The sequence below is a fragment of the Caretta caretta genome, chromosome 2 (assembly GCF_965140235.1).
Source record: "Caretta caretta isolate rCarCar2 chromosome 2, rCarCar1.hap1, whole genome shotgun sequence".
NCBI classification, from domain to species: domain Eukaryota; kingdom Metazoa; phylum Chordata; order Testudines; family Cheloniidae; genus Caretta; species Caretta caretta.
The window spans coordinates 212,853,162-212,880,968 of NC_134207.1; the positions used below are offsets into that span (position 1 = coordinate 212,853,162).

General features: G+C 40.6%; 1 protein-coding gene across 21 annotated transcripts in view; it reads right to left on the minus strand.

The window, feature by feature from the left end:
* The window catches only part of HDAC9 (histone deacetylase 9), a 704,322-nt gene that overhangs the window by 262,338 nt on the left and 414,177 nt on the right, over positions 1-27,807 (minus strand). For 15 of the 21 annotated variants that reach the window (XM_048838336.2, XM_048838333.2, XM_075125815.1 and 12 more), the window contains 5 exons: positions 26,470-26,711; positions 25,273-25,423; positions 23,425-23,551; positions 20,878-20,999; positions 454-585 (listed from right to left, as the gene is read on the minus strand). In XM_048838336.2, coding sequence (XP_048694293.1) covers positions 454-585; positions 20,878-20,999; positions 23,425-23,551; positions 25,273-25,423; positions 26,470-26,711 — 774 coding nt within the window. The remainder of the gene's footprint in view (positions 1-453; positions 586-20,877; positions 21,000-23,424; positions 23,552-25,272; positions 25,424-26,469; positions 26,712-27,807) is intronic. The other 6 variants (XM_075125812.1, XM_075125808.1, XM_075125811.1 and 3 more) reach the window with 3 other exon arrangements.

The window sequence follows — 27,807 nt, forward strand, 5'->3', positions numbered from 1 at the left end:
AACAGCCTCTTACAGAGCCTGAGGAAGAGCTTGTACACTCTCCACAGAGCAGAACAGGAGAGCGATGCAAGACCAGCAATGAACCAGTGACACTGACTACACAAAAGTGCTACCAACCCACACACGAAACAAACAGGAACAATAGAGAATCTTTTTCCTTCTAATCTCTTTTTATTCCAACAATTCTATGGGTTCCTTGTTTTTGTACTTATTATTATAAGTAAGAAAAAGTGTCCTGATGGAAGTGTGATTTTTAAGTTGACAGTGCCCTTCTCACAAGTGAATAAAGCAAATTATTGTATGCAATTGTATCTTAAGTACAGTTGCGTTTCTGACAGAGAAATCTCTCTCCACACCTATGTTCAATACACAATTACATTTCCATTAAACTATTTTTCAGGTCTTCTAAACTAGCATAGTTGTTTCGGCAGAATCTCTCCAGTCCTTAATTACCTGTCACTTCAAACAGTCTCTTCTTGAATGAACTGACAACATTTCCATCCTTCCGCCTGAGTAAGGGGCTGCTTCTCCTTTCTGTCACCTTCTGTTTTAACCTGGAACGCACCTTCAAGTTGGGCTCTGAGGCTGGGAATTAAGAGAAGAAAATGGAGAATTTAAAATTAAAAAGCTGTTTCACAAAACAGTGCTTCCTATCCTTGAAATACCCCTCGCTCAGCCCCCACCTAATCAGAGAAGAGAGAGCAATTTAATTACAGCTCCTCAGCCCCTGTTACCACTTCATACCTAAGGTCAGACCTAAACTCTGAGCAGACCAGAGGAGGAAGGAGAAGCTTAAAATATGCTCTTCCCAGAAATGGTGCCACTCTAGAAAGCCCCCTTAGCCACCCCCTACCCCAGCCCTGAGCCAACGGTAGAAGACAGCAGAGAAAGTACTTTATTTTTATTTCCTTTTTTTCTTCTAAGCAAAATCACTGAATCTCTTTGTTTTATAAATTTCTGTGGTTATTATTCTACAGTACTTGAATGGTATTGTGACAGCGTCGGGCCAGATGGCTATAGGAGCGTAATAGAAGGCAGATATATTAGCCCCAGGCTAAGTAGGTCCCTTCTCCTTCGGTAAGGTAACCAGGAAGGTTCCAGAGCAATCAGGAACCTTCTGGAGACAATTAAGACAGGCTGATTAGAACACCTGCAGCCAATCAAGAAGCTGCTAGAATCAATTAAGGCAGGCTAATCAGGGCACCTGGGTTTTAAAAAGGAGCTCACTTCAGTTTGTGGTGTGCGTGTGAGGAGCTGAGAGTGAGAATGCGGACTGTTGGAGGACTGAAGTGTACAAGCATTATCAGACACCAGGAGGAAGGTCCTACGGTGAGGATAAAGAAGGTGTTGGGAGGAGGCCATGGGGAAGTAGCCCAGGGAGTTATAGCTGTTGCACAGCTGTTCCAGGAGGCACTCTAGACAGCTGCATTCCACAGGGCCCTGGGCTGGAACCCGGAGTAGAGGGCGGGCCCGGGTTTCCCCCAAATCCTCCCAACTCCTGGTCAGACACAGGAGGAGTCAACCTGGACTGTGAATTCAGAAAAATGGCCAAGCTGAGGGCTGCCATAAAGCTCCAAGGCGAGCAAATCCGCCAATAAGCGCAAGACCCACCAAGGTAGAGCAGGAACTTTGTCACAGTATATATGTACCTAATGTATTAGGTCGAGATGTGCTTGAAAGATTTAGCAGCACAAAGCCCATTAAAAGTCAGTGAGACCTGTACTCCTAAAACCCTTAAGTTCTTTTGAAATTGTCTCTAAACAGATATATTCCCCATATACTTCTCCCTCTCTTTAATGGAGTACAGACCTACCACACTGTCAAAGATATTTATAATAAGAGTGGCATTTTGGTGGGTATGTTAAAGAAGAAAAAGAAAGAAATTTCACTAGTCAGCCACTGAGTTTATTTTTGTTTCCAGTCCTTAGCGAAATCCCTGCTATTTCCCTCTCTCTCTCTCTCTCATCCCAGCTGTGATACAAAGAAAAGTATCTCAACATAAGGATAGACAAAGTTTTCTATAGCAGTTAACAAACAGCAGAAATGTGGATTATTAATATGCAGTTTTATTATTAAAATTATCCAGAGGCCAAGGAAAGCTTCATTTTACTACATTCCTACTGTAGGTGAAAACTGGTAACAGTCTCGTTGGGAATCCCCTTGTGGGTTTAGACTTTGATCTGATGGTAGAAATAGCAAGAAGCTTCTGCTGAGGCCTTTTGATTTCTTATAGGCATATAATTCATATCAAAGCCCATTGGGAGAGCATTTCTTAGTGAGCAGTTCTGAGCCCTAAACCTTCAGGATTTTCTGAATAACTGCACCAAAACAACTGCATTTACTGCCGTACTCTGAGAATATTGATACATGATAATATAAACTCAGCCTGAAAAGGAAGAAGTAAGATCAAATGCCAGGAATCCTAGGGATTATATGTAATGAATTCTGGCAAGTTCTTCCACCTTTTTCCTTTACTGAATGGACAAGTCTTAGAATATGAATGCTAGAGACCAGGTTTTGTGGTGTTTATTAATTTGTGGCATCTCTCATATGAAAAAATGTTTCATGTACCCATTTATCTGCTCTTCTAAGTAAGCCTGTAACAAACAGACTGCTAAGGATTAGTGCAGCCACCTGGCAGGTAAATTTAGGGTAGAATTTGTTTATGTTTCATTGTCTGGCCATACATCTTGGCTCATCAATATCTTAACACGTAAAGAGGGTTGGAAAATAGGATCAGTTTTCTCTCTCTCTCTCTCTCTCTCTCTAACACACACACACACACACACACACACACACTCTATCTCTCACATGCTCTTTCTCCTGTGTGTGTGTGCACATGCGCACACACTCACACAGAGTTAGAAATGGAGGAAGAAAAGAAGAGATGAAATCCTGGCTACATTGAAGTCAGTAGCGTTTTGCCATTGACTTCAGTGGGGCCTGGATTTCTAATTCCAGCTCTCTTCTCACGTGCACTGTGAAGGCATTTGTTTCCTGTTCCATTAGTTTCTAAAGTGATGAGCACATGCAAAATGCCTCAGACAGATCAATGGGGGTGCCATTTTGCCTGCTCAAGAGTGGTACAAAATGTTTAGTAAACTCAGGACTGGTTGGATTTGCAATATCTCTAGCCACTATTTGTCATGCCTCTTCTAATGGTGCTAAATAGTTCCTGAGAGAACACTGCCTCCTGTGTGGTCTACAGTGTGTGCTGCTTTCAGGGGAACTATATAACACCCTGATACAAAACTAGAAATCTTTGAAGAAAATTTTAAATTTAACTTTGATTTTACACTTTATCAGTCACTATATGACTCATCCACAGGAAAGCAAATCTGATTTATTTCTTTAGAAAGATATGGTTTTGATACAGAACTGTCAACTTACAAATTAACGTATGATAAGATTACATTGGTGTACTAGGAACATATCTATGTGTGCTCAGACCATGAATCTCATCTAGTTATAATTGCATTTGGAAGTAAGGTAACTCATATATTGTGCTGACTCAGTTTGCGGTTAGGGTTCATTCTATTTATAATTCTCCAAACTCCCAAGCTGCAGGAGATGATTTCCATACCAGTGACTAACTAATGTGATGTAAATCCTCTGGGTCCAGAGAAAGAGCTCTTCAGCGTTCACTGGGGAGAAGTTCCACTTGTATATGAATGTATTTCATGCCCAGTCACACTGATTGCCTTTCTATTTTTAACCATGTTGCCATCACACTCTGCATTTCAATCAATCACATAAACAGAGATGGCAGTCTTTTTATGTGGATATCTGAGTTTATGCGCCAGCTGAGAAGAAAACCCTTGCATAAAAGAGGAATATCATTATTTAAATGAAAACAATAAATTTTCAAATGAAGAGGAAGAAAACAACCCAGTTTTTTAATATTCCAAATAAAAGATAAAAATTAAAGCTTTAAAGAGTATGAGGTTCAGAAAAAGACTTTCTTGAATATCTGTTGTGAAATGCAGCAAACTCAGAGCACTATGCCAGACAAGACTCTTAATGATAAGAGGTGAAAACTCAGATTTTAATACAGCAAGAAGAGGGTGTTAGGGCTGATGGTTAGAGTATAAGGTTGAGGAAACAGTCCTGGGTTCTAATCCTGGCTGAGATATCAATTTGGTCTGTTACCTTGGAAAAGCCCACAGGGTAAAATCCTAGCCCTGCTGAAGTCATGACAAAATGCTCATTGACTTCAACAGGTCAGGATTTCACCCACAATCTCCACAGGCTTCAGTTTATTCTGGTATCAAAAGATTGTAACAACAGGCATCTATCACTGTTTTGTCAGCGTTAAAGAGATACAGTCAGGTAGTATAGACTCCAAATATAGTCTTTGTTCTTAAAAAAGGTTTATCATAGTTCAGTATTCATATAAATGATTTGTAGAATTAAAATTTTCATTGTTTAAACTGAGTGAAATGCTAACAAGTAAACTAAAATAAAAAATAGGGAAAAGTAAATTATATGTTTACATTATTTCACTTCTGATATTCAAGCTTTTTTATTAGTAATTCTTACTATATAATTTTTAACATTTCATTGTCCCTTTATTTAATTAATGTTTATAAAGTGCTTGGAGATCCTTGGATAAAGATGCTAAAGAAATATCAAACTTATTCAGTAGTAGGTTTTAAATGAGTATTTGGTATGATGGTTTAACTATTGGTTCTTAGAAGTAACTTTTGTTATGTCCCATTATCAGTCAAAAAAGACTTTTATGACTCCATATAATGGTTCATTGATGCATTAAGACTCTGATTCAGCATGGTATTTAAGCATGTGCCTAACTTTAAGCAAATGAGCAGTCCCATTAACAAGAGTCTACAGCTAGATTCAGCCTGGCTGGTACAGGATGGTGCAAATTCCACCTTCCTGAACCAGCAGTCCCTTACATGCCAAGGAGGATGCATCCCTAAATCAGGGCAGGAGGTGTTTCCACAATTGCCCTTCATTGGGGAAGCTATACAGGGATAGGGCAACTTAAGTTTCTCTCAGGGCCTCCATAGCATCCCTGGTGGCAGAGACAGAAGTGGGATTATGCTGACTAAGAAGCCAGCATAAACCAGAGATGAATCTAGCTCATAGCTTGTAAAGAAATTTGCATCTGGCTCTCAGCTCCATCAAGCTTTTGGATTGCCAGTCAGCACAGCACTTTGAGCTAGATCCACAAAGGGACTTAGGTGCCTAAATGCCTCTTTAGGTACCTAATGTCAACATTTAGGTGCCACTGGTATTCACAAAACTTTCACTGTCTTGCTGCCTAGCCTGTGGGTGCCTAAATTTCTGCCACTAACGTCCCCTATGTGCCTAAGTTTCTGCAAGTGGGCATGTGCAAAACCACCTACATTCAGACACTGCTGAGTCATTCGGTGCCTACCTCATTCCTAAGCTATGGCAGGATTCTCAAACTAGGTGTTCCCTGACTGTCTCACATGTAGGAGCCAGTCTGGTAGGAATGCTCTGAGCATGACTTAACCCTCACAAAAGACAGCTGGGTATGAGACTTTGTGGGGCTGGCTGTGCATTTCCCATTATACCCAACAGCCCAGTGGTTAGAGCACAACCGTGGGCTGTGGGAAACCTAGATCTGAACTCCAACCCTGCCTGATTTGGAGCAGAAATTTGAACCTAGATCCCAACTGTGTGCCCTAGCCACCATGCTAATGAGTATTTTAGGGTGCATTTCTCAATCTCTCCCTTTTAAGCTGTTCCTCTTGGTATAAATAATTAACTATTCATTGGGGCAATGACTTGAACCTGACTTTCCCACATCCCAGGTGAGTTCCCCTAACTACTGGGGATATTTAATTATTTATGCCAAGTGGAACAGCTTCAACAAGAGAGATAGAGAGACTCGTCTCTGAATACCCAACAGCCTGGTGATCTGGGCACTCTCTTGGGAAGTAGCAGGCCCTGGATTTAAGTCCCTGCTCCAGAGCAGGGATTTGAAAACAGATCTCCCACATTCTTGGCTAGTTTAAGTGGCTTCCTTGCTGGCTTCTGTGAATCCCTTTCTTAGGTGCCTAACTTTTCCCATACAATGCATAGAGCCTGGGCACTCAGTTTGGGGCTGTGAATTCTACTGGGCAGAAGGGCAGCTAGGAGTTGCAACACCTAACTCCATTTGTGGATCTAGCCCTTTGTGTCTAGTTTTGCTGGTATCTCCCCAATTTAAGGAAGGGAAAATGTATTATTCAAGTTTGCTTTGGATAAAAGCAAGCAAAAAGAGAAAGTTGGCAGACAGTTGGTGGAGTGTCAAAGCACTAGAGAATCATTCTGCACATGCAACTCTCATTTGCAGTGTGTGTTCAGATCTAAAATGTTATGGGCCCTTTCAGTAATGTTGGCAGTTTAGCATCCCATTGTTATCAGTTTGCTTAATGTCTACTGAAATGCTGACCATAATATCATTCGATATTATTTCTCCAATCTATTCTAAATGGGCAACACCTAGAAATCATACAACACATGTTTTTAATTTAAACCAGCACATAAGAATTATAGGCAACTCAGGAGGTCAGCTGAGAGCAATAGCAAGAGTGCTCGAGTTCCTTCAGCTGAGAGAGGAAGGTAGTTCTGCAGAGCTGATGTTTCTGGTCCCAGAGGAAGGAGGGTGGGTTACATCAGAATGAATTTTTGGAATTTTGAGGTAGGTGGCTGTTGAGTGCCCTTGCAGAAGATGATGTTACTACTCCCTGCTATAGAGCTGTATGAACCATTAGCAAGGAAGCCAGTCGCAATGGGGTGGATCAACCAAATGGTAGGTTAAAACTTTGTGACACCCACCCCTTACACCATTGCAAGTTGCTCTCTAGGGAAATTTCCTTATTGGTTGGGTGAGACATACAACAGTTCACACTTAGGTAGCCAGTACCTGTAGGGAGACAGTACTGCAGCAAAGAGCAGCAATCCTATACTGTTGACATTAGAAAGAAAATATGACACTGTACATAAGTACAGATGATTTCACTGAGATCACCCCTCTTACTCAACTGTATGATATCACAAGTAGGCCCAGTCTCTCATGAATAGTGTGATGATGTAACACAAGCATGGGAGACAGAAAAGTAATACACTGAAATCATGTCACATATTACAGTGTTCTTAATTACTTGCAATGTACAGATACTGGCATTAAAGAATGCAGTCCAAGAACTGGATCACTCCCCAATGTGAAAACAAGGCTGAGATTTCTTGGATAGGATTACCTTGACTATTTCTTTAATTGAACATACTCAGATATTTAAGAATCCTGTTGGAGGAATCAAAACACCTAACATTGAAGGGGGAAAGCCTTATAAAGAAAGGGTGTTTAACAGATAATAGTACACTGCTTTCTGATGGTGCCTAGAAAACAATAGTACTTTTGTATTACAAAAGTATGTGCCAATTTCAAATCAGCATTTAATGAACCAAGGCAGGAAATGGGGGATGGGATAGGGGTATAGTGAGCCAGTCCTCATCTTGAGGCTAAAACCATATATAGGAAACCTGAGGAGCAGAAAGTGAGCTTTTGTCAAGGCTTAGGATGGATCTATAGTGAAAGCATTTCCTTTTATTAGCTCATAGGCTGGTTTTAGAAAATCGTAGGGAAGCAGAGGTAGTTGACACTAACTTTGGCAATAGTGACTGTTTATTTTTTTTTAAAGTTTAACAGGCAGCAACTTCTGTATGTTTCCAAGATTTGTTGCATCCCATGTAAGAATGTCAAATTTGTTCCCTATAGCTCATGCTAAAATCACTATTCCTGAGTTCATTTAGAGAAATAATAATAAAGAATGTTGTGATGTGTTTAAGTCCACAAAGAGAAATATGACAAAGATAAAGAATTAGCAAACTATTTAGTAATTTTAAAAAATTGTTGGTATTTTCTCTTTATTTTCGGGTACAGATGACCATTTTATTTGGGGCATGGAGGGTCATATTTTATTTTGAATAAATTATGTGGTATTACCATAATATATTATATTGTATTGACAAAGAAATAAAATTGTTGACATGACTAGTAGTTGTATTTCTAATCATTTAAATTGTTTTTAAACTTACAGTGTTATATCGTAGAAGTATCAATAAAGGCAATAACATTTTCAAGGGCTGATTTTCAATAAGCAGGATGATGCTTTAGACTGGAGCAATTTACCAGTCAATTACTGAAATAAAAAAGAAACCTTAACATAATACAAAACTGGTTTTAATACACTCTCATCCCTAAAACAGAGTGGTTTAAAATATGTAATAAAAAGGGATAACATGTACCTCTGGTACATTCTATAAAAGTGAAGGTCAGGGAAGATAAATGGACAGTCTTTTAAAAATATGTATAATTTTTGATACTGAGGGCCCCCAATTCTTCTCCTAATTCTTTGTCTCCAAAAGCCTGAGCCTGCATCCTGACTTAGGTATGTTTGTACATCAATATGGGTGGGGCAGCCACAGCAATACTTGGGGAAACTGAGGCTGCTGAAGAGAGGGGACTGCTGCTATTTCAAAGAGCAGCAATCTGAAAACTACTGGGGGTAAGCATCTTTGTCCTTTTCTGTCCCCAAAGGATCCGGGGGAAGGACACACATACACACTTCCCCAATAAAGGCAGCTGAGGGAGGAATACCTGTGTCACGCCAAGAATCTGAGGCTAAGGTGCATGCCTCATTTCACCTCATCAGCATGCCATTCCAGTGAAGACAGCTGAAGAAAGAGGAGCATATTTGCTTCCCAAGAGTCTGGGCAGGCAGGGGTGGAAAGAGGGCTCAGGAGAAATACACACACACACAAACACCTCTGAGATAGGAGGGACCAGAAGCTCCCAAGTCCTTCCCAATAACCTAGACAGCACAGAGGGCACAAGATTACCACACCTCCATTAGCAAGAAGTAGTTGACGCTGCTGTAGGCTCCCTCCTGAAGCTTCTGGGATGCCCAGGACCCTTCCAAAGATGGCAGAGAGCTGAGGGAAAGGGGTTCAGAGAGGACGGTTGCCAGCTTTGACTTCCTGCTCCCTCAGTGGCTTGCTAGAGAGCCACCAGTAGCCCTTACTTTACTGGAGGTGTGTGAGGATCTCAACTTCATCCCAGGGTGCACTAGGTTCAGGGAGAGGCATAAATACTCACTGTTCTGCCTGGTGGTTTCTGGCTGCTGCTATTTTAAGCTGCCCCAGCCTCTTCAGCTACCTCAGAATATTTGTATTTATTAAAGGCCAAGATGTGCCATTTAGTTCTCCCAACCCTATGATTCACTAAGTGACCTCTGTGCTTATAACGTTACTTTCCAACAAGATCCAGTAATGGGGAGTTAACTCTTTGGATACTATGGGCATCTCTCATGGCTGGCGCTCTGGGAAATGCCAGCACACTATACTAAAAGGCCACTGGCTCTTTAATTCTGATATTTTAAAATGCCATTTCAGGTTAAAGTTAGATTTATGAGAGAGAGAGAGAGCCATTTGCACCATTTCCTCTAAAGCTTTTCCAAGAACTACACGGAGCATCCATTCGGATGGGCCTGACTGTTGGGTGGTCCCAACAAGGCTAGAGCATCATGTACTGTGGTGAAGGATGAAGATGCTTTATTTTTCTGGCTTGCATCACCTAATGTGTTTTCAGCATGCACAGAAACTGTTTCCTGATCAGCCGCTTGGTTTAAAGGGAATGTTGATCACATGTGAAACCTTTTAGCCCTTTGCTTTATTTTAGTTTTGTAAAAGGTAAAATGCTTTATTTACTCAGGCTAAGGTAAATATCCAACCCCTAAATAAAAAAACAGGGTTAGTGAAACACATGTTAAAAACAGCTAATTAGATTAGAGGGATATTTCAGCCCTTTAGCTTTCTTCGGGCTATGGAAGCAGATTTAACAAGGTTAGTTGTTTTTCGTCTGTAGCCTAAAGAAGGTTCAGAACTGAAATCTCCCCTCAAGCCCATTTGTAAATTTCTACTATGCATTTTAGAATCTCCCTCACTGTTTTTCTCTATAGTCTACATATTAATGTAAAACCTGTTTCATTGGCCATCCCAGGAAGCATTAAATTTGGCTCACTAAGTCTTTGCTGATTTAGGTTTATATATTTTATATTGTACCATATCCTCTTGCAGAGAATTAGGTGCCTTTTAAATCTAGGGAGGTGGAGCAAATGATGAACACTGGGTTGGATTCTCTATTGACATTTGGCCTCTTTGTGTCACTTGGGAAGCAAAGGCAACAGATTCTGGCTGCCATCTGCCAGAAGAGAATTCCCTGGCTATGGGGAGTTCTTCCCATGTGTGTATATGCCAGATCTGGGCCCTGCATCTGCCTTGACAAAACTCCCATTGACTTCAATGGCGCCTGGGATTTTACCTATAGAGCTTTAATACATATTATGTAGGACGCATAGACCACATTTTGTTCGGCGTTTCCTGGAGTCTTAGATATGTGCATACCTAGCTTCAGGTCATTAACTGCCCTTGCCAAAACTGAGCTGTCTCTTTCTTTCCCCTCCATACCATTCATAATTTGGATATATTTCAGCTCATGGCTTACGCACATTAATGGGGTGAGATAACTATGTAGTTTATGCAATGGAGCTATTTATTCACATTGCTTTCACATAAGTTTGTATGTAACCACTCCATGTACTGGCCTCCAATAAAAGTCAATTTCAATAAGAACTATGTGCATGAAGTGTTTCCCTGATCAGACCCATAATTCTGGTGTTAGCCTACAGAAAAGTTTGTTATATTAAGTTATGGTGTAATTCTGTGACTTACTGGCTTGTCCTAAATTTTCCCGTGGCATCACAGGGAAAGCCAGATTATTTTAAAAGAGGATCCTGTCTGCTATAAGAAACAGAGGACTAATAGATAAATTAAAAAACAGTCTTATAATATGGTGGAGGGGGGGAAGGAGATCATGAATACTTCATAGTGAACTTCCCCACTCCCTTACCCCTCAAATTTAGAAATTTTGACCCCACTTTAACATTATGGGAGGAAAAAGGTGCAGGAAGTCAAGTACCTCTCAGTACACCTGTGTGAGGGACAGCCCTGATTTGGTTAGTTAGGGGTTGGGTCAGGCTCAGTGGTGAGCTGGAGCCGGTTCGCACTGGTTCGCTGAAACCGGTTGTTAAATTTAGAAGCCCTTTTAGAACCAGTTGTCCGGCGAGAGAGAACTGGTTCTAAAAAGGCTTCTAAATTTAACAACTGGTCAAAAGTGGCGCCTTAGGCGCAAACTCTGTGGGTGCTCTGGGGCTGGAGCACCCACGGGGAAAATTTGGTGGGTGCAAAGCACCCACTGGCAGCTCCCCATCCCACCCTGCCCCCAGCTCACCTCCGCTCCACTCTGCGGGAAGCCTGGGAGGGCTGAGAAGCAGGTAGCAGCTTTGCGCTCAGGCCCAGGGAGGCGGAGCAGAGGTGAGCTGGGGCAGGGGAGCGCGAGGAGGGCTGCCTGCAGGTAACACGGGGGGGCGCGCAGGGGAACTACTCCCCACCCCAGCTCACCTCCACCTCCCTGGGCCTGATCGCGAAGCTGCCGCTTGCATCTCAGCCCTCCAGCCCTAGAGCACCCATGGAGTCGGTGCCTAAGCTGCCACTTTTGATGTGAACAGTGGGCGGACCGGCTGCTCCCCCTGCTCCCACCCTAGTTTCGCTACCCCACCCCTAAGGGCCAGAGCCGCCCCAGGTAAGCACCACTGGGACTCCCCACTTCACCCCCCGGCAGGTCTCTCTGGCTCTTAGGGGCGGGGCAGAGTGGGCACCCACTACGGTGGTCCACGAGACCCTCCTGCCCGGTTCCGGGGGCAGTCAGGGGAGGGGGGTGGATTGGGCAGGGGTCCTGGGGAGGTGGGGGGAGGCAGGCTACAACCCCCTCGTGGGGTGAGGAGGGAACCGGTTGTTAAGATTTTGGCAGCTCATCACTGGTCAGGCTCATGGCTGGCAGTGCTTGGTTTAAAGGAGATATCCCTGCATTGGATTAGCATCATCCCCTCTTCCACCCCAGTATACCCAACAGTGCTAGCTGGGAAACTACACAAAGCTACACTTTGTGTGAGTGTAACTAGCTAGTCCCACTCCCCATTGCACTCCCCCTAACATCCATGGAGTCATTACACTTTACACAAGCAGAATGACTCTCTCCATTGAAGAAGTGCCAGAGCTAATCCCCTTACCCTGGCACCCCAAGCTTTTGCAGGGCCACCATTTGACCCTTAGATGCTTGACTTGTAGACTGCAGCATATTCATGCTCACTTCCTCTAGTCCCCACACAAGAAGGAATTATTTAATGTGATGATTAAATCCCAGGGATATTAATCTAGGAGAAAATCCAACAGTGATAACTCATCTGATGGCAGGCAACAAACTACAACACTGTATTTCGCCAGCCTGCAGAAGCCCAGTATTAAACATCACCACCTTCTCCCCAAATTTAAAAGGACATTAATTTCCTCAGTAGATGAAAGCTCAGGAAGTCTACACTATCTAGGCATACTGCTTAGGTATGGTGCAAAGGTAAGACAGAATGTCAGCATGTAGGGAATTTGCTATAGCAGTACATGATGCCAAGAAAACTAAACACAAAAAGCAATATGTCTTGATTTCAGAATGGATAACTCTGGGCCAAATTCAGCTCTCGTATAAGAAAGTGCAACTCCATTGAAATCAGTGGAGGCTGAATTTGGCCCTGAATATTTGTTAAACATATGTTTCAATAATTCCTATGATTCTGTAGGTATGAAGGTTGATTTTGTAAAAGGAACTGTCATGTTAATCAAAGGGAGGGGAGAGAAAACCACCTGTTTAAACTCTTAATTAGGCATAGATACTGCACATCCACAATGAACTTAATTAAAACAAGTTTACTTTCAGATATGCTCTTTTTGTTCTGGGATATAATTCCAGTCCTCTAAAACTTAATTAGCTAAATATACAATGTAACCTTCCATCTGGTAGAGTAATTTAGCTGGAATAATTGTACACCACCATAACTCAACGAGACACTGAGGAAAAGCATTGAAATGCTATTTCCTTTCCTTTGGAAGAGAATTATGTACAATTTCAGCATGCTTTGCATTTCTAACAGTTAAAGCCAAAAGGGAGGTATCACTCTCATTTATATTACTTTCCCATGAGAAAATCAACAGCAAAGTACAAAGCTTGTGCCGTTATTCATGAACAACTCTGTAATACTTATTTGGCTTTAGCCAGAACATGTTATTTGGCAGCTAAACCCTTTAATTAGAGTTGTGGGTTTGGACAGATTTTCATTGAAACTATGTTTTGTAGGAGTTTAAAGAAGTATAATCTTTACAAACCAGCATATTCTATTTTGGAGGGGCTGATGTCATGTGACTTCCAGTATTCACCTCTCTCTCTTTTGTCACCTTTCTATATGCTTTGATTTGTTTTCCCCAGTTTTCAACTTTTCCCTGCCACTGGTACAGTAGTGGTGAAATCCTGGCTCCACGCCATTGACTTTAATGTGATCAGTATTTCACCCCTCATATTTTGACTCTCTGGGTACTCTCTTATTTGTAGGGGAGAGAGTTTCAAAAGCCCCACAAAAGATTTAGGAGCTCATGTCTCACTCACCTTACATGGGATTTGTGCTCCTAAATTTCTAAGGCTCTTTGGAAAATCTTCACCTATATGTATGTATTATGCGATATATTCTATACTCAAGCAAGTTTCCCTTGGCTTCAAAGGGATCTTTGCCTGAGTAGAGCATGTAGAGAAAGTGGCCCAATGTCTGCTGTTTGCTTTTGATGCAAAGTATGTTCATATTTGAAAGCCTTTTTGGAAAGCTTTCTGTGTAACAAAATCTGCATGTATCATGTTAAACAATTCACAAATGTAAAATACATAGGGTGCGGTTTTGACTGTTTTTCTACTTAGTAAACAAATTAGTGTGAGCTCAGAGAAGAGTAATACAAATGATAACAGGGCTGGGAGGACTGATGTAAGAAGAAATGATTATGAATATATTGCCATCTGTAAGTATGGGTCTTTAGAGATGTGGTAACCCAGTTTCCTTTGCTGAGGAACTTACAATTTAAGGACCTGATCTTGCTGAGGCTTATGGCTATGCTATTTTTAGTCATGAGAAGTCCAATTGGCATCAGTGGTTATATGATTAAAGGTAAGCATAAGTGTTGATCCTGCACCAGAACTTACATTAGATATCACTCAAAATACATTGTTAACTGAGAAATCAAGTTTCTCATGTGTATTTCCTAGCAACTCAATCACTTAAAATCACCAAAGTAATATCCAAGGCAGTCTCCATTCATAAGACTTGCCAACCAATCATCAAAAAACTCTGCAGCACTCACAACTCAGAAAATGAAGGAGACAAAGGGAGCATTAACAAGACAGTAAGTGGACTAACTTTGCATAGTTTGTCTAAATGATGACTAATTGGGGACACAGTAATCATCTATCCACTAAGGAGGCAGAGGAATTATTCAGTGTAATACAAGGTGATGTAACTATAAGTAATGGGACTAAATTAAGAAAAGAAGATTCACATTAAAATATACTGGGGGGAAGGGGGAAGCATCCTGAAAGTGAGCTAGAATAGTCATTTAAAGGGAACCCTTTTGTTTGACACACTGAAAAGTAGAGTGTGTGAATAAAATACATTACAAAAACAATCTTCCGCAGACAGGGGGATGAACTAAGGGTTTCATCCTGCTGGACTTTAAGTATGGATCAAACCCTAATAGGGTCCTTTCTGTGACGCTGTCTTTCGGTTTATTTTAGCATATTGTTATTTTTGTGTTCGATTATTTTGCAGTGCTTCACAGACTAAACTGCAGCAACACAACGTTTACAGCTCTAACTCAGGTAGCTACAGAACATTAATAGTACCAAGTAGATTGCAACAGTATTAGATTTCTTCAGAGCTATTGGGCTCCAGTACAAATTGATTGCAACTTTCCTCTAGTCTGTTCATTATATAAATCCGGAAGAAGCTGTTAACGTCAGTTTGCTTCAGATTCATTCGTTAATCAAAAGTGAAAGTCTCCTCTGTTTCTCAAACCTATTATTACTAATTATGCCCTCCAAACTTATCAATAGAGACTTTAACAAGGCTAAAAATTCCACCTAGTAATTAGCTGTTACAGGAGAAGAAGAGTCTCAAAGCAAATGGCCTGGGAATCAGGAGATTTGACTTTTATTCCCAGCTCTGCCAAAGATTTCCTGTGTCTCCTTGGGCAAATCAGTTAGGGCAAAATTCTCAAGAGTGTCTACTAAATTTGGCAACCAGTTTTGGGGAGCCCTGGATTGTCAGCACCTCAAAGTCAGATCACAAATAAGGAGAAGTATGTTTTCTTTGCTGTATTTTCACTGTTTTAACAACAAATATGCCCTTGCCATTTAATAACAGTGTACACTGTCCTAACCTTTAAAAGTTTATGTATATGCCCAAAGAACCTGAAAATAACTCCCTTCTGGAAATCTGGTAATTGAAGATTTGGGCCCTTTCTAGACTTTTTAAATGGAAGATTTGCACTTAGGAGACCCAGAAGAAATCTACAAATGCAGTCTTTTCCTATAGTATTACTTCATGCGGGAGGGGCGGGGGTAATGTAGAAAATGTAGACAGAGGCACAATGAGGTGGGGGTGTGGGTCAGGAAGGAGAGGAAGAAAAGACTTTCTCACACAAAATGTTTTTCTTCTCAACCGCAGTCACTCCTGCAGATTAGTGAATCCATAAGCATAGCAGAAACCACAGTAAGGAACAAGTTTAATTACTTTCTTTAAAAAATACATTTGCTGAATTCTGATACAAGAATCTTCTACCTCACCATAATAAAGCAAGATTACCTGCTAAAACTGTGTTGTTAGTATGCTACCTAATTAGGCTAGTCCAACGTGGTCCTATTGTTTTTGTGTTTGGAGCTTCACTGTACACAGCACACCTCTCCTCTCCTTTACCACAAATGAACTCTTTGCTTACACTACGTTTTTATTTTCCAGTCTCAAATAATATAACCTAGCATCAAAACAGCACCTTGTGCTATTACTAACTAAACATGCCGTTCTGAGTTTCATCTGTACACACTTCCAATATTTGGCTAGTAAGCCGCAAACAATTTTCTTAGATCGTACTAAACCACAGATGAAAGTCTGCAGTTGAGTCCATAACAAAGTAAGGCACTAAAGACACAAAATCTAGAGAGCTCCTTACAGAAATAGAAGTGTTGATCAGTAGCACTGGTTTTCAATGTCTGCTTCAGGCATTTGTGCTGTTGTGCAGTAGTTTTCAACCTTTTTTCATTTGCAGACCCCTAAAAAATATTGAATGGAGGTGCATACCCCTTTGGAAATCTTAGACATAGTCTACAGACGCCCAGGGCTCTGTGGATCACAGGTTGAAAACCACTGTTTTGTGGTAATGACAACCTTTCATGGACCTCTTAGATATAGTTTGCGGATCCCCAGGGCTGTGGAGAATCACCGCTGTAGAGCTATCAACTTGCAATTTATGCTCAGTGTGAGGAAAATAACCTCCAAAACATTAGTCGTTAGCACTAGCTGGCACTCAGGTGAAACACAATCTATAACTCTAGAAAAATGAAAACATTATCCTCAGTAACAATTTCAAGGATAGCACCATAACTAACAGTTTATAAGAGCAAAACACAATTTAAATATGAAAGTAACATGCAGAAAGGATAAGAAGCTCCTATGTTGCAATATAAAAGGTATTCAAAAGTCTAGTCTTTTGATTGCCAGATTAGGACTCCAACCCATGGTGGTGTTCTCTGGAATTTCTTCCAACGAACGCCAAGAAATGATGCAAAATGAAGGCAGAGGCTCCATCTATAAGCAACTTTTAAAAAAGACACATGGCTTTAGTTAAAACAGTGGGCTAATCTTCATTTGGAATTTACTGGCTTTTACTGGTTTGCATCAATACTAGAGCATAGAAAGTGAAATGTTACAGTTCCAAGAAAATGCAAACATTCTGGCTTTATGCCAGAATATTTTGTATTGTTTCAACAAGGTGAAAAGTAAGTTTTGTAGAGAACAACTCCTCCTCCATGAAATCCATCTGGTTTGTTATATTTTTTACTCTTATTCATTTTAAAGGAGCCTAGTCTAAAGATAACATCTTCCCAGTTAGACACACAGAGAATTATGGTGTTCAACACCAAATGGCTTTCATCTAGACACCTAAATATGTGACCAGATTTTCAAAAGAGATCAGTTCCCTTTAGGCCTTCTAAAAATGACCTGACTTTCAAAAGTGTTCAATATTGAGCAGCTTCCATTGAGTGGAATTTTCAAAAACACCTGAGTGATTTAGGAGCACAAGTCCCATTGGAAATCATCTAAGTCATCTAGGTGCTTTTGAGAATTGCCACACTAATCTTAATGGGAGCTCCTGGGCACTGAGCACTTTTAAAAATCTGACCCTACATATTGTAGGCCAAATTCTGCTCTCAATTACACAGGTGTCACTCCTCTACATGGTAAATCTAAATCCATGTATCTAACAAAGCGATGGCTTCCCCAGTCCTCCTCCTGCTCAGCTCCTTCAAGAGCCTGTCAACAAAAAGCCTATCACAAAGTGATCACTCCATATCTGACCTCCCAGTCCTCGTTATTACAGGAAACCTGCACCTCACCTTCAAAAGATGAGCCTGGAAACTTAAATTCATAATTCGGGACACCAAAAGCCATGGTATTAACAGAGACACTGGTTTCATGGCTTATTACAACAATTTGTAACACACCCTGCTGCTTTCTATCCTCCTTTATCCTATCACTGCAGTAGTGATAATTGCCCACATCATTTTAAGTTGTTTCCTACAACAAATGTGAACCACTTATGCTTAATAATCTGTCTCAGCTTGTATTTGGCCTGGACATTATGGTTCCCTTCTCTAGACCTAAGGAAGAGTCCTGTGAAGCTCAAAAGCTTGTCCTTCCATCAACAGAAGTTGGTCAAATGAAAGATATCACGTCACCCACTTGCAACCAATATGGCTACAACAACACTGCAAACAACAAATGTGAATGCCATTGTGCAAGGAGCTGCAATCCTTGTCCTAAAGACCGCAAACTAGTGTCAAACCCCTGTGCACTAGAACTGCACCAATTTTACTACACACAGGTCCCTCTACACCGGCTGGGGAAGGAACAATACATGGGCTCACAGTCACTGCAGTGGGGTGATTACTCTGGAATCTAATGATGAGCATGTAAATATCAAGACGCTAACTAATTAGCTACAATATCCAGTTATTCCGGATTTTTGTGGCTTGTAGGCAGAATTTGAGTAGAGTAGTTCTCCCTTTTACAGTCTGACCTTTGAATACAGTTGAACAGATTTAGTAGCAAGACACCATTTCTCCATGATGACAATGGTGGGATGGGGAAGGGAAGGTTGGGGAAACATTCTGCTGAAACAAAAAGGAGGAAAACCTCATGACTTATGTATGTTTCTTTCCTAACACTGTGTTTCTTGTTCACAGTTTAGCTGTTGGAATAGCATTTTTCAGCTTTGCTTCTCATTCCTATATGCTGAATCTAAACTAACTAAATATAATCAAAAGTATCCTTTGAGGGCACCATGTAAATGTAGAGAAGAGAAAGACACCTCTTGATTTTATGTTAAGAGCATCAATAAGAACTGGGGAAACAAATCAGAACTATTATTAAAAACTAACCCTTAATTTGGGTTTTAGGTATCCCTTTCTTAATGTTCAACAGAACATAAAGGTTCGTTTTCATAGCAATTGCTGACTGCATGCAGGTTCAGAAAAACAGAATTCTGCTAAAAGCCAGTGGCAATAAGCATTCATAGCCCCAGGAAAAGGCTCACCCTGATGGCAAAGGTCAGATTTCTGCAGGCAGAGAGCCTGTCTATATATATGAATGTTCCTGGGACATCTTTGTCTGATATGGTCCCATGAGGATGACACAGGCTCCACAATGTCCCCTCTGCCTAAGGGATGGCCCTATAGCCACCCAGATCAGTTTGGGGTCATTTGACTTGTGTTGTTCCAGTTCCTGTTGATTTTACTCTGAACCTGGGGAACAATCATTGGAACCTTTGTGGAGCTGTTGCTGAAGGCTTAAATTAAGACTCTTCTGCTATTGGGAGTATTTAATAGGTAAACAAGATATTTATAAGAGTTGCTATATTAACAGATATAGCTAGCTATCAAATAGAGTTCTTGTCTAAGAAATGACATACTGAACATATCAGTAGTTTACATAGCAGAATGTTGAAGTAAAAGTATCAAACACTGAAGTGACAAAAAGACTGCTACGCTAATGAATATATCATATCATTATTTGTCTATTTCTGTTGTGTGTATTTTTTAAAGAGAATTATACTTATGAGTTCTATTTGTAACTGATGCACTGCATGCCCAAATATTTGGGATAATGTATGGAAAACATCTGCATTTAATTATATTATAGTCTTCTTATACAGACAATGGGAATTGAATTAAGGAATATTTTGAAACCCCCACAGAGATATAAAAGTATTAACAGCTGCACAAGAACTTTAGTGTTACAGTGTTTGAAAATGTTTTGTTTTACAGATCAACAGTCTGACACATCATAAATATCAATCATACTATCTAAAATATGTAAAAATGGAAGGAAAATTAAAACCTGCATTTTGAAAATGCAGAAACATTCACAGCATTTTAGAAGGTGCAGACTCTATTCTTTTGTTTTCCAAACCAATGTAAACATATAGCATGTTGGCACAGAAAATACATCTTGTACAATGCCATTAAGCAAAGAACTGCAAAGGGCTTATTATGACAGAATAGCCTCAGCAAGCTTTTTATAGGATCCTTATATTGCCACCATGGTGTACCAAAAGCAGACTGAATAATTCAGACGGAATAAATTAGCAGTTTGTTTTTCATTCTTTACAAAAACAAGCACTAAACTATTCTTGTGAAAACATTAGGGGATATAACATGAGCTCTGAGTGTCTGTCCTGAAGAATTAGATGTAGATTGGATTTTCTTTCTGGATGCTTACTGGTTTCAAATGCCACATCTCTTCTATGTCAGTACCAGTTCTGCAGTTAGTTTTCAATCTCCCAGTGATTGAAGCACATTCAAAGGCAGTTAGCACAGCAGGGGGGTAGACTTTCTCTCAGAATGTAACTATATCACTCAACAGCAGCCGCATGCAATAAGGGATCTAATGTTTTCTTTTCTCTTCTCCCTCACCCCCTTAATGTCTCCCTGCATTCTTGGATGCCAGTCACCTCACCAACAACCTGGGGCAAGAGGCACCAAGTCTCCATCACCAGCCCCTTAACATACTCTATGGTGTAGACAAAGTCAAGTCTACACTTCACCGATTGTCAGGAAAAGAGGTTCAGCTAAAGCTTGTTTTCTAAGTGAACACTTTCTTTTAAAATATTTCACATTTTTATTTGAAGGATTTTAAAATAGATATATTTAACCTTGGCAACCACCCAAAGAAAATGGTCTGATATAATACTTATCTACCTCCCCCCAAAAGAAAAAGAACTCTGAAGACCTTAATGTAAGTGCAGTATATACTGTATGTGAGCGAGAGAGCCATGATTGTCAAATTAAACTCAGAATTAATATTAGACTTATTAATAATACTGCACAAGTTCCCCTGATATTGTGAAATATTAACAACAAGTACATATGTCAGGACTGCTAGCATTGGGAGATACTGGTTCTTGACACCACAGGGTCCATCTAAATTGGAAAACTATACACTTAGCACCTTTGAACCTTTCCAATGAATCATGCAGCTGAATAGGCTTTTCGGGTTATGATATATACCTTGCTAGCGACAGCCTGATTAACAACCAAGTGAGGCAGAATTGTGGGGTAGGAGATTAGAACAAACTTCTCTGACTCACCAGTTTTTCGAAGTGGAAAATCATCCTTGGCATCCTGTGCTCCTGGTAAAGTGTATTTGTATGATGGAGAGGCCCCGCTCAGGGGTGGAGAGCTTTGATCCAGTGAGGTATGGTGGGCAGCCCTGTAGCAGACACAGAGAGGTCACGAATTAGCAGTAAGTGAGGTGACCAACAGTAACCATCTACACATGTTGTCCACATGTCTCAGCTGTGTTTATGTTCTTACTCCTCCAAGTGTGCACAAACCACAGGCTCATGTAACCAATTTCACTTTTACAGTAAGTTATGGAACTGCTCAGGATTCCCAAGAATGCCCTTTTTCACTTATCATAAAAGTCACAAAGGATAAGAGTCATGTTGCCCCACAGGGATCTGTACCAGATCAGGGAATTGAACATTTTAGGTTGTTGCGTTTTTTTAAACTGTACCAGCTGAAGCAAAGCCATTTGATTCCTGTTTATTAAATACAAATATAAATTTAAAGTGGCCTTTACTCTGCAGTTATCACTTTTTGTAGGGCAATTACCCAATATTTTGAAGAGGAGGTGTTACTCCGCTGGAAAAATATAGATGAGTTTGCCAGGAGTCGTAAAGGAGAAAGCAAAACCTTGTCTTTAGTTTGGGCAGCAAATGAAACTTCATAACTGCAGTACTTTGCAGCACGTAAAGTTAGTGTCAGCAGTGAAGTCCCACACTGGAGAGCTCTTTCTGACACATGGGCAATGCAAGAAAAACTGTGGGCAGCTCTTTCAAACCATAAATGCCCAAGGGAATTGCATCATTTGGCTCAAAGACAACATAATTTACAGAGCTTTTTTCTTGTGGGGCCCTTCGTGGAACCTCATATCTACCCATTTTACTCCTGTCCTCTTGGCTGCTGGGCCAGAAATTTTACATAGTTAGTAGAATAGTGCACATTATATAGCACAAACTATTAAGTACAGTACCGCCATCGGAAACAATGTAATTACATATTAAAACATGTTACCAGGATTCTCAAAGAGTACAATACAGTGAAAACCCCAGAGGGAAATCTTTAATAACTGTTTAAAAAGAACTAACTCCAGATCAAAATGTTTAATCAAGGGACATCTAGGTGTCTTGGTAGATTGCACAACAGACTATCTTGGTAGGAATCTTGGGTTTGCTCCTCAGGTCTCTAAGCCTCTCTTGGGAAGGAGGTGAGACCAGCATGCTCCATATATTTCGCTCTATCCAGGCAGACTCAGGAATGGTGTTGAAGTCTCTTGGAAACATGTCCACTATCCTGTTTGCAGGATTGTTTTATATTGATACAGCTGCTATGATAAGGATGGCAGAAAAGACTGGACTGAAATAGTGAAAAAAGTGACCAGAGGAATGTAAGAGTGTAAACCCTTAGGCTATCTTGCAGCCATTGCAATGCTTAGCAGCATCACTATCTCAGTAACCTGAGAACCTCTCGTTAAGGTCGTTAAGGTCTCTCTCGTTAAGGTCGTTAAGGTCGTTAAGGTCTCTCTCTGAGATCAATGTGCATTCTTGGATACCTAGGGCCAACAATTTCAAAAAGAATGGTGAAAAAAGCTTAGAGATCTTTTACCACTTTTACTTAGAGATCTTTTACTAGCATATTGAGATATGCTAGAGAATTATTTCTAAAATCCCACACAACACATTGGACCGAAGAGCAGCATTCTACAATATCTGTTAACTTCATCTTCTACAATATCATGGCTTTGCATTATACCTGAGGCTAAAAGGAGGCTATTTCATTGTCTGAGTCTTAATCTGATAGACTCAAGCACAAAGCCATTCCCAATGGAAAAATAGGTCAGATTTGCAAGATCGCTTGAGATTTTATATAAATGATATAGCAGAAGAGATTACAGACAATTAAAACTTCAGAAAAGTTGAAAAGAAATCTCCACCCCTCCTAGATCCTCAAATTACATCAGCTTCCCTTTCTGGAAATGGGATGGCTCACCCTGAGCCTATCAATCTGTTATCCATGTTCTCCATGAGCAGGTGAACCACAAGGCCACAGCAAACTTTCATAACCAGGTCTAAAGCCAGACAAAAATTGCCTAGCATCATTATAAACACTAAACTTGGCCCAGGTTCACAAGCTTTTTAGCCAGCCTGAGTCAGCTTTTGAGTGAACCTGGGAAAATTATGGGTGTGGGTGGAAAACGGATGCATTCACATATTCTGTCTCCAAATGTGACAGTTTTGGCTGAGCTCTGCTTTGAGTTTGATAGGGGATGGTTTGAATGTGAAACTCAAGGTGAGACACTTGGGACTTGAAATAGGAAAAAAAAATACAAACTCCTGTGAATTGAAACCACTTTGTTTTGAAAAGCTCTAAGTACATCACTTTGAGTACAGGTTCTCAGTACTACTCCATTCAGTAAGAAGTGTTTTTATTTTGTTTCTTTATTAATGTTCTTGGGAGAATTTTTACTTTGGCCTGGAGACAGGTTCTCAATATCCCTGTTGGCGAGGAATTCGGGTGCCCACCCTTAGCAAGTATATCGGTGAGACATGAACACATCTTAACATAGAACATACGTGTACCAGAGCTTGGGGTGGCGGCTCGTGGAATGATTCTTCCCATTAGTTGGAGAGTCTTTTGTTGCTGATTTACTCAACAGGAACTCTTGAAGTTTCTGCTTCACTTCTGTGCTTGCCACTGCCCCTAAAACACATAAAGATTGAAAGCTCTTCCCATTCTCCACAACACCAGGGGGGAAAACAAAAACAAAAAAGAGCCAACAGCTTGTGGAAAGTGATGGAAAATAGTAGGAGCCCTGGTGGAAATCATAGTCAAACTGGGACAGAGTCTAAATTAAATGTTCACTCTGCAGGACACTTCTCTTTCAGGGCCTGATCCAAAAGCCCATTGAAGTTAATGGGAGCATTTAAGTTGACTTCAGTGGGCTTTGAATCAGGCCCTTTCTCCTGTGAATCCTTTCCAGGTACAGAACCAACTCTTAAATATCCCCAAATCATTAGGAAAAAGAAATGCTGACAGAAATAAAATATGGTCTGAGTCCCTTTGAGTTTGAGTTACCCACAGATAATATCTTCACTGAACTAAAGCAATGCTAATAGCCCCTCAAACCTGTCCTCTGCCTACTGCACTGACCCCTAACAGAATGCTGCATGATGCCTCAGAGCTAAGTCTTTATTTTCAAGGCACTTACTGACCTAGGCTTGCGATCCTAAGAGATCACCTAATGATAAGGCCTGTGGTTGACAATTTTGCTCTTGACACAATGGAACTTTCCACAGTAAGAGTGAAGCTCATTTGTGCTGGAGACAGCTTCTTGTGGGCCAGTTGGGACAGCAGAACAAACTGCCCCAAGGTATGGGAACTCACCCACCACGTTCCATTTCAAGTGCAAGCCATACTTTTTCAACCTGAAAAATAAGAGCCTGAATAGAAGAGAGGAAATCTTTTGAAAACACAATTTCAGAGACAAATTTTGCCTTCAAACACTTGTGTGCAGTTTCCACTAACGCGATGGGAGTTCCAATGAGTCTTTAGTTTTTAAAACCAAAAACATATTATAGATGCTCCTGCAAAACTGGTACTATTTTCCTTATAACTAAAAAAGGCTGAGGAATGTAAATCCTGTGGGCATGGTATGCAGATCTCTTCTGGTTTGCTCTTTGTGCTCCTTCAGCTGCACCAGCAGTAATATCTCCTTAGAGCAATTCCATTTTGAATCACTTTACATTTTTGATACCCTGGAACAATCTGGTTTTAAACTGACCTTACTGAGGGAATTATTTGTATCTGTCTCCCTCTAGTGAGCATCACATTCCAGCAATGTTCTTTCTATCATTTGCCTTAAAGCCACACTGGAGCTGGAAACAGAACTCTTGGGTACATCTCAGGAAGCTGCATCAGCAACACTGATATGCCCGTCTGAAAAGAACTAGTGATGGAGCTAGACCAGATGTGCTCACTTGAAATACTCTTAAATGCTATATTAAGTTTTCCATCTTGAAATAATGTTCAAATGAATTTCTTTGCCAGCAAGCACCCTGCTCTTTGGTAGTGCACTCCGCATGAGGTAATAAAGAAACTATCTGAGAGAGAAGATCTCAAACGAAGCTTTGTGCTTTCAAACTACATAACATTATATTTTTAAAAAGGCAAGGTAGGTATCTGAGAGGAAGATATATAACCATGGTGCAACCCCCCACATCTGCATAAACTAACAGTGTGGCTGAGCCGGTGTAACAGGTGAATCTGCATTTTTGCAGGCACACCACTTACTCCTGTGGCTGAATATTTAACGTTGAATAGGACCACACTTATTAGCCTTGCTCCTGGCCATTACCCATTGCAGGGGGCGGGGGAAGGACATATAATCTTTTTATCCTGAGTCCTGGTACCGTGGCTCTTACTTTCTCGGCCTCTCTCTTTGCCTCTGAGGGGAGGAAGTTGCTGTTCCCTGCGATGTCTCTCTAGTTCCTGCTCTTGCCTCTGCTGCTCCAGTTTCTGCTCCTTTTCAAGGAGTTCCTGCTGTTGTTTAATGGCGAGGAGTTCCTGTTGTAACTTGCAAAGAATAAAAGACATGAGCAAATGCAGTCTGTACCGCTGTCCAGGTCAGTGTTGGCCAAAATAACCCACTTCAATAGCTGATATAAGAGCTTTCATCTGTGCTCATATTACTCCGTAACCCACTTTTCTATTCTTTCAAGTGGAATATTGTGTTATCAGCTGCCACTAAAATCAGCTCTAATATCACAAAGTAGCTGGCTGCATTGGTTTTGCTTCTTTTCTTTTGCCAAATGTGGGTATAACCTGCACATTATTGTCACTCTCTACCAATGCAGCATCAGACTCGAGATGCTATTCTCAACTGGATTTGTCAGTCGCATCATAGAAGAGATCACCACATTAGCAGAGCAGCAGTCTAAGATATTTCAGAAAGAAAAAGAAAAAAAACAAGACCATAATCTCTCAGTCAAAAAATCTACTTCAGTGTTTCTTCCATGACAGGTTTAATCCCATAAATCAGTTTGTTTCATATTCTGTGAGGTAGCCTAGAGAAGGGCAAAGTGCCAAATTTGCAGCACCTGTCCCCATTTTTGCAAATATCAAAAGGCAGGAGGCCTGTCTATGTGATTTGCGGACACAGACTCAAGCAGGTGCAAAAAAAAAAAAAAAAAAAAACAGTCACATATACTAGGCAGATCAAAATCGCTCCTACAAAAAAGGCAGCCATATGGAGGCCTGACTGAAAATTTGGTTAAAAATGTGGACTTTGATTGACTGAGAAGGTCTCATCTTAATGAGACAGAGTATTCTATTCTAATTCAGAGTGCCTTGATTTTCTGCCTGTATAGTACAACACTGCAATAGCCTCTACCAATTATGCTTGACCATCCTTTTTTAATAGCCAAATGTTATCACCATCAAATCCAGTGTGGGTTTCCATCACTTCTCTATACCATGCACATGGACAACAATAATCACTCAAACAACATCTTTAAATCACAGTAAAACTTCCAGGAGAGGAGCACACCCTTTGCAGTATTCAGCTGAGAATATTTAGCTTACTGTGGAGGAGCCCCAAGATAAATGAAAGATTTTGCTACCTTTATGTGCTCCTGGAGCTGGGCCTGGTGCTGTCGGGTCAAGTTTTCATGCTGTTTCTGAAACTCCGCAATCAGAAGTTGTTTCTGAATTTGCTGCTGCTGCTGGATCAGAAGTAGCTCCTGCTGGAGCTGCTTTTCACGCATAATTGGGTCCACCATGGGAACCATCATCCTGAGATCTGTTCGCAAGTCCAGTGGTGTGATGGGCTCCAATCCCACAGGAACCTCTGACTTTACATCCACTATAAAATAACAACAACAAAAGGAAAATATATAAATGAATGCAGATAAAAATGAATTTATGCTGCATATTGGGGAGAACTAATTTAATTTCACCCCAAATTCCTTCAATTTATCAAAAAGAAAAGGAGTACTTGTGGCACCTTAGAGACTAACCAATTTATTTGAGCATGAGCGAAGAAGTGAGCTGTAGCTCACGAAAGCTCATGCTCAAATAAATTGGTTAGTCTCTAAGGTGCCACAAGTACTCCTTTTCTTTTTGCGAATACAGACTAACACGGCTGTTACTCTGAAACCTGTCAATTTATCAAGTTAGCAAAATGCCTGTCATTGTAAGCCATATGCAAAATCTAGTCATTTCCACTAGCAATCTAACACATTCACACACCATCCTATTACTTTCCTCCCATTTTTTAAAGAAATCTCCCCCTGAGGAATAATGAGAACCCCAGCTCCTACAAAACATTGCACAACAGGTCAGAACTTGCAAGTTTGCAAACTTAGCATTATTTAGTTTAATTGGTGAGATATTACTGGGTATGCAGTGTTGTGTAACAATACACATTTAGTATACTTGTGGTATTTGGCATAAGTTGAAAGCCCTGGAGTTGTAAGAGTTCTTATTTTCAGTGGAGAAAGCTTACATTCAGACTGACTGCATATGATTTTACACCTTTACAGATATTCTGCATTATGCAGTGAGAGCCATAAATGTGCTACGCACAGAGGAAGACGCACAGGATTATATGGGACAATACTGGGAAAAATATATTTTTAAAGTTTTAAATAATGAACACTCACATGCTTACAGAAGATAGAATGTGGCACATACAATGCATTACTCATCAGAGAATGAAAAGATCTTGCTAAAAAGACTGTTTTAATTCATCCTCAGTAATGGAATAAACTGCTAACACAACATCGAACCAGGTAATGAAGAATCCCTTGATCTTTCATTCCCTGAATTCAATCCAAGGATATATACAAACTTAATGATTTTCACTATGCTACACAGCAGAGCCATTTGGGTTTTCATACCAACTGAGGGGAGTAGAACACAGATCTATCTGTTCCAAAAAGGCAGAAGCACCCACCACT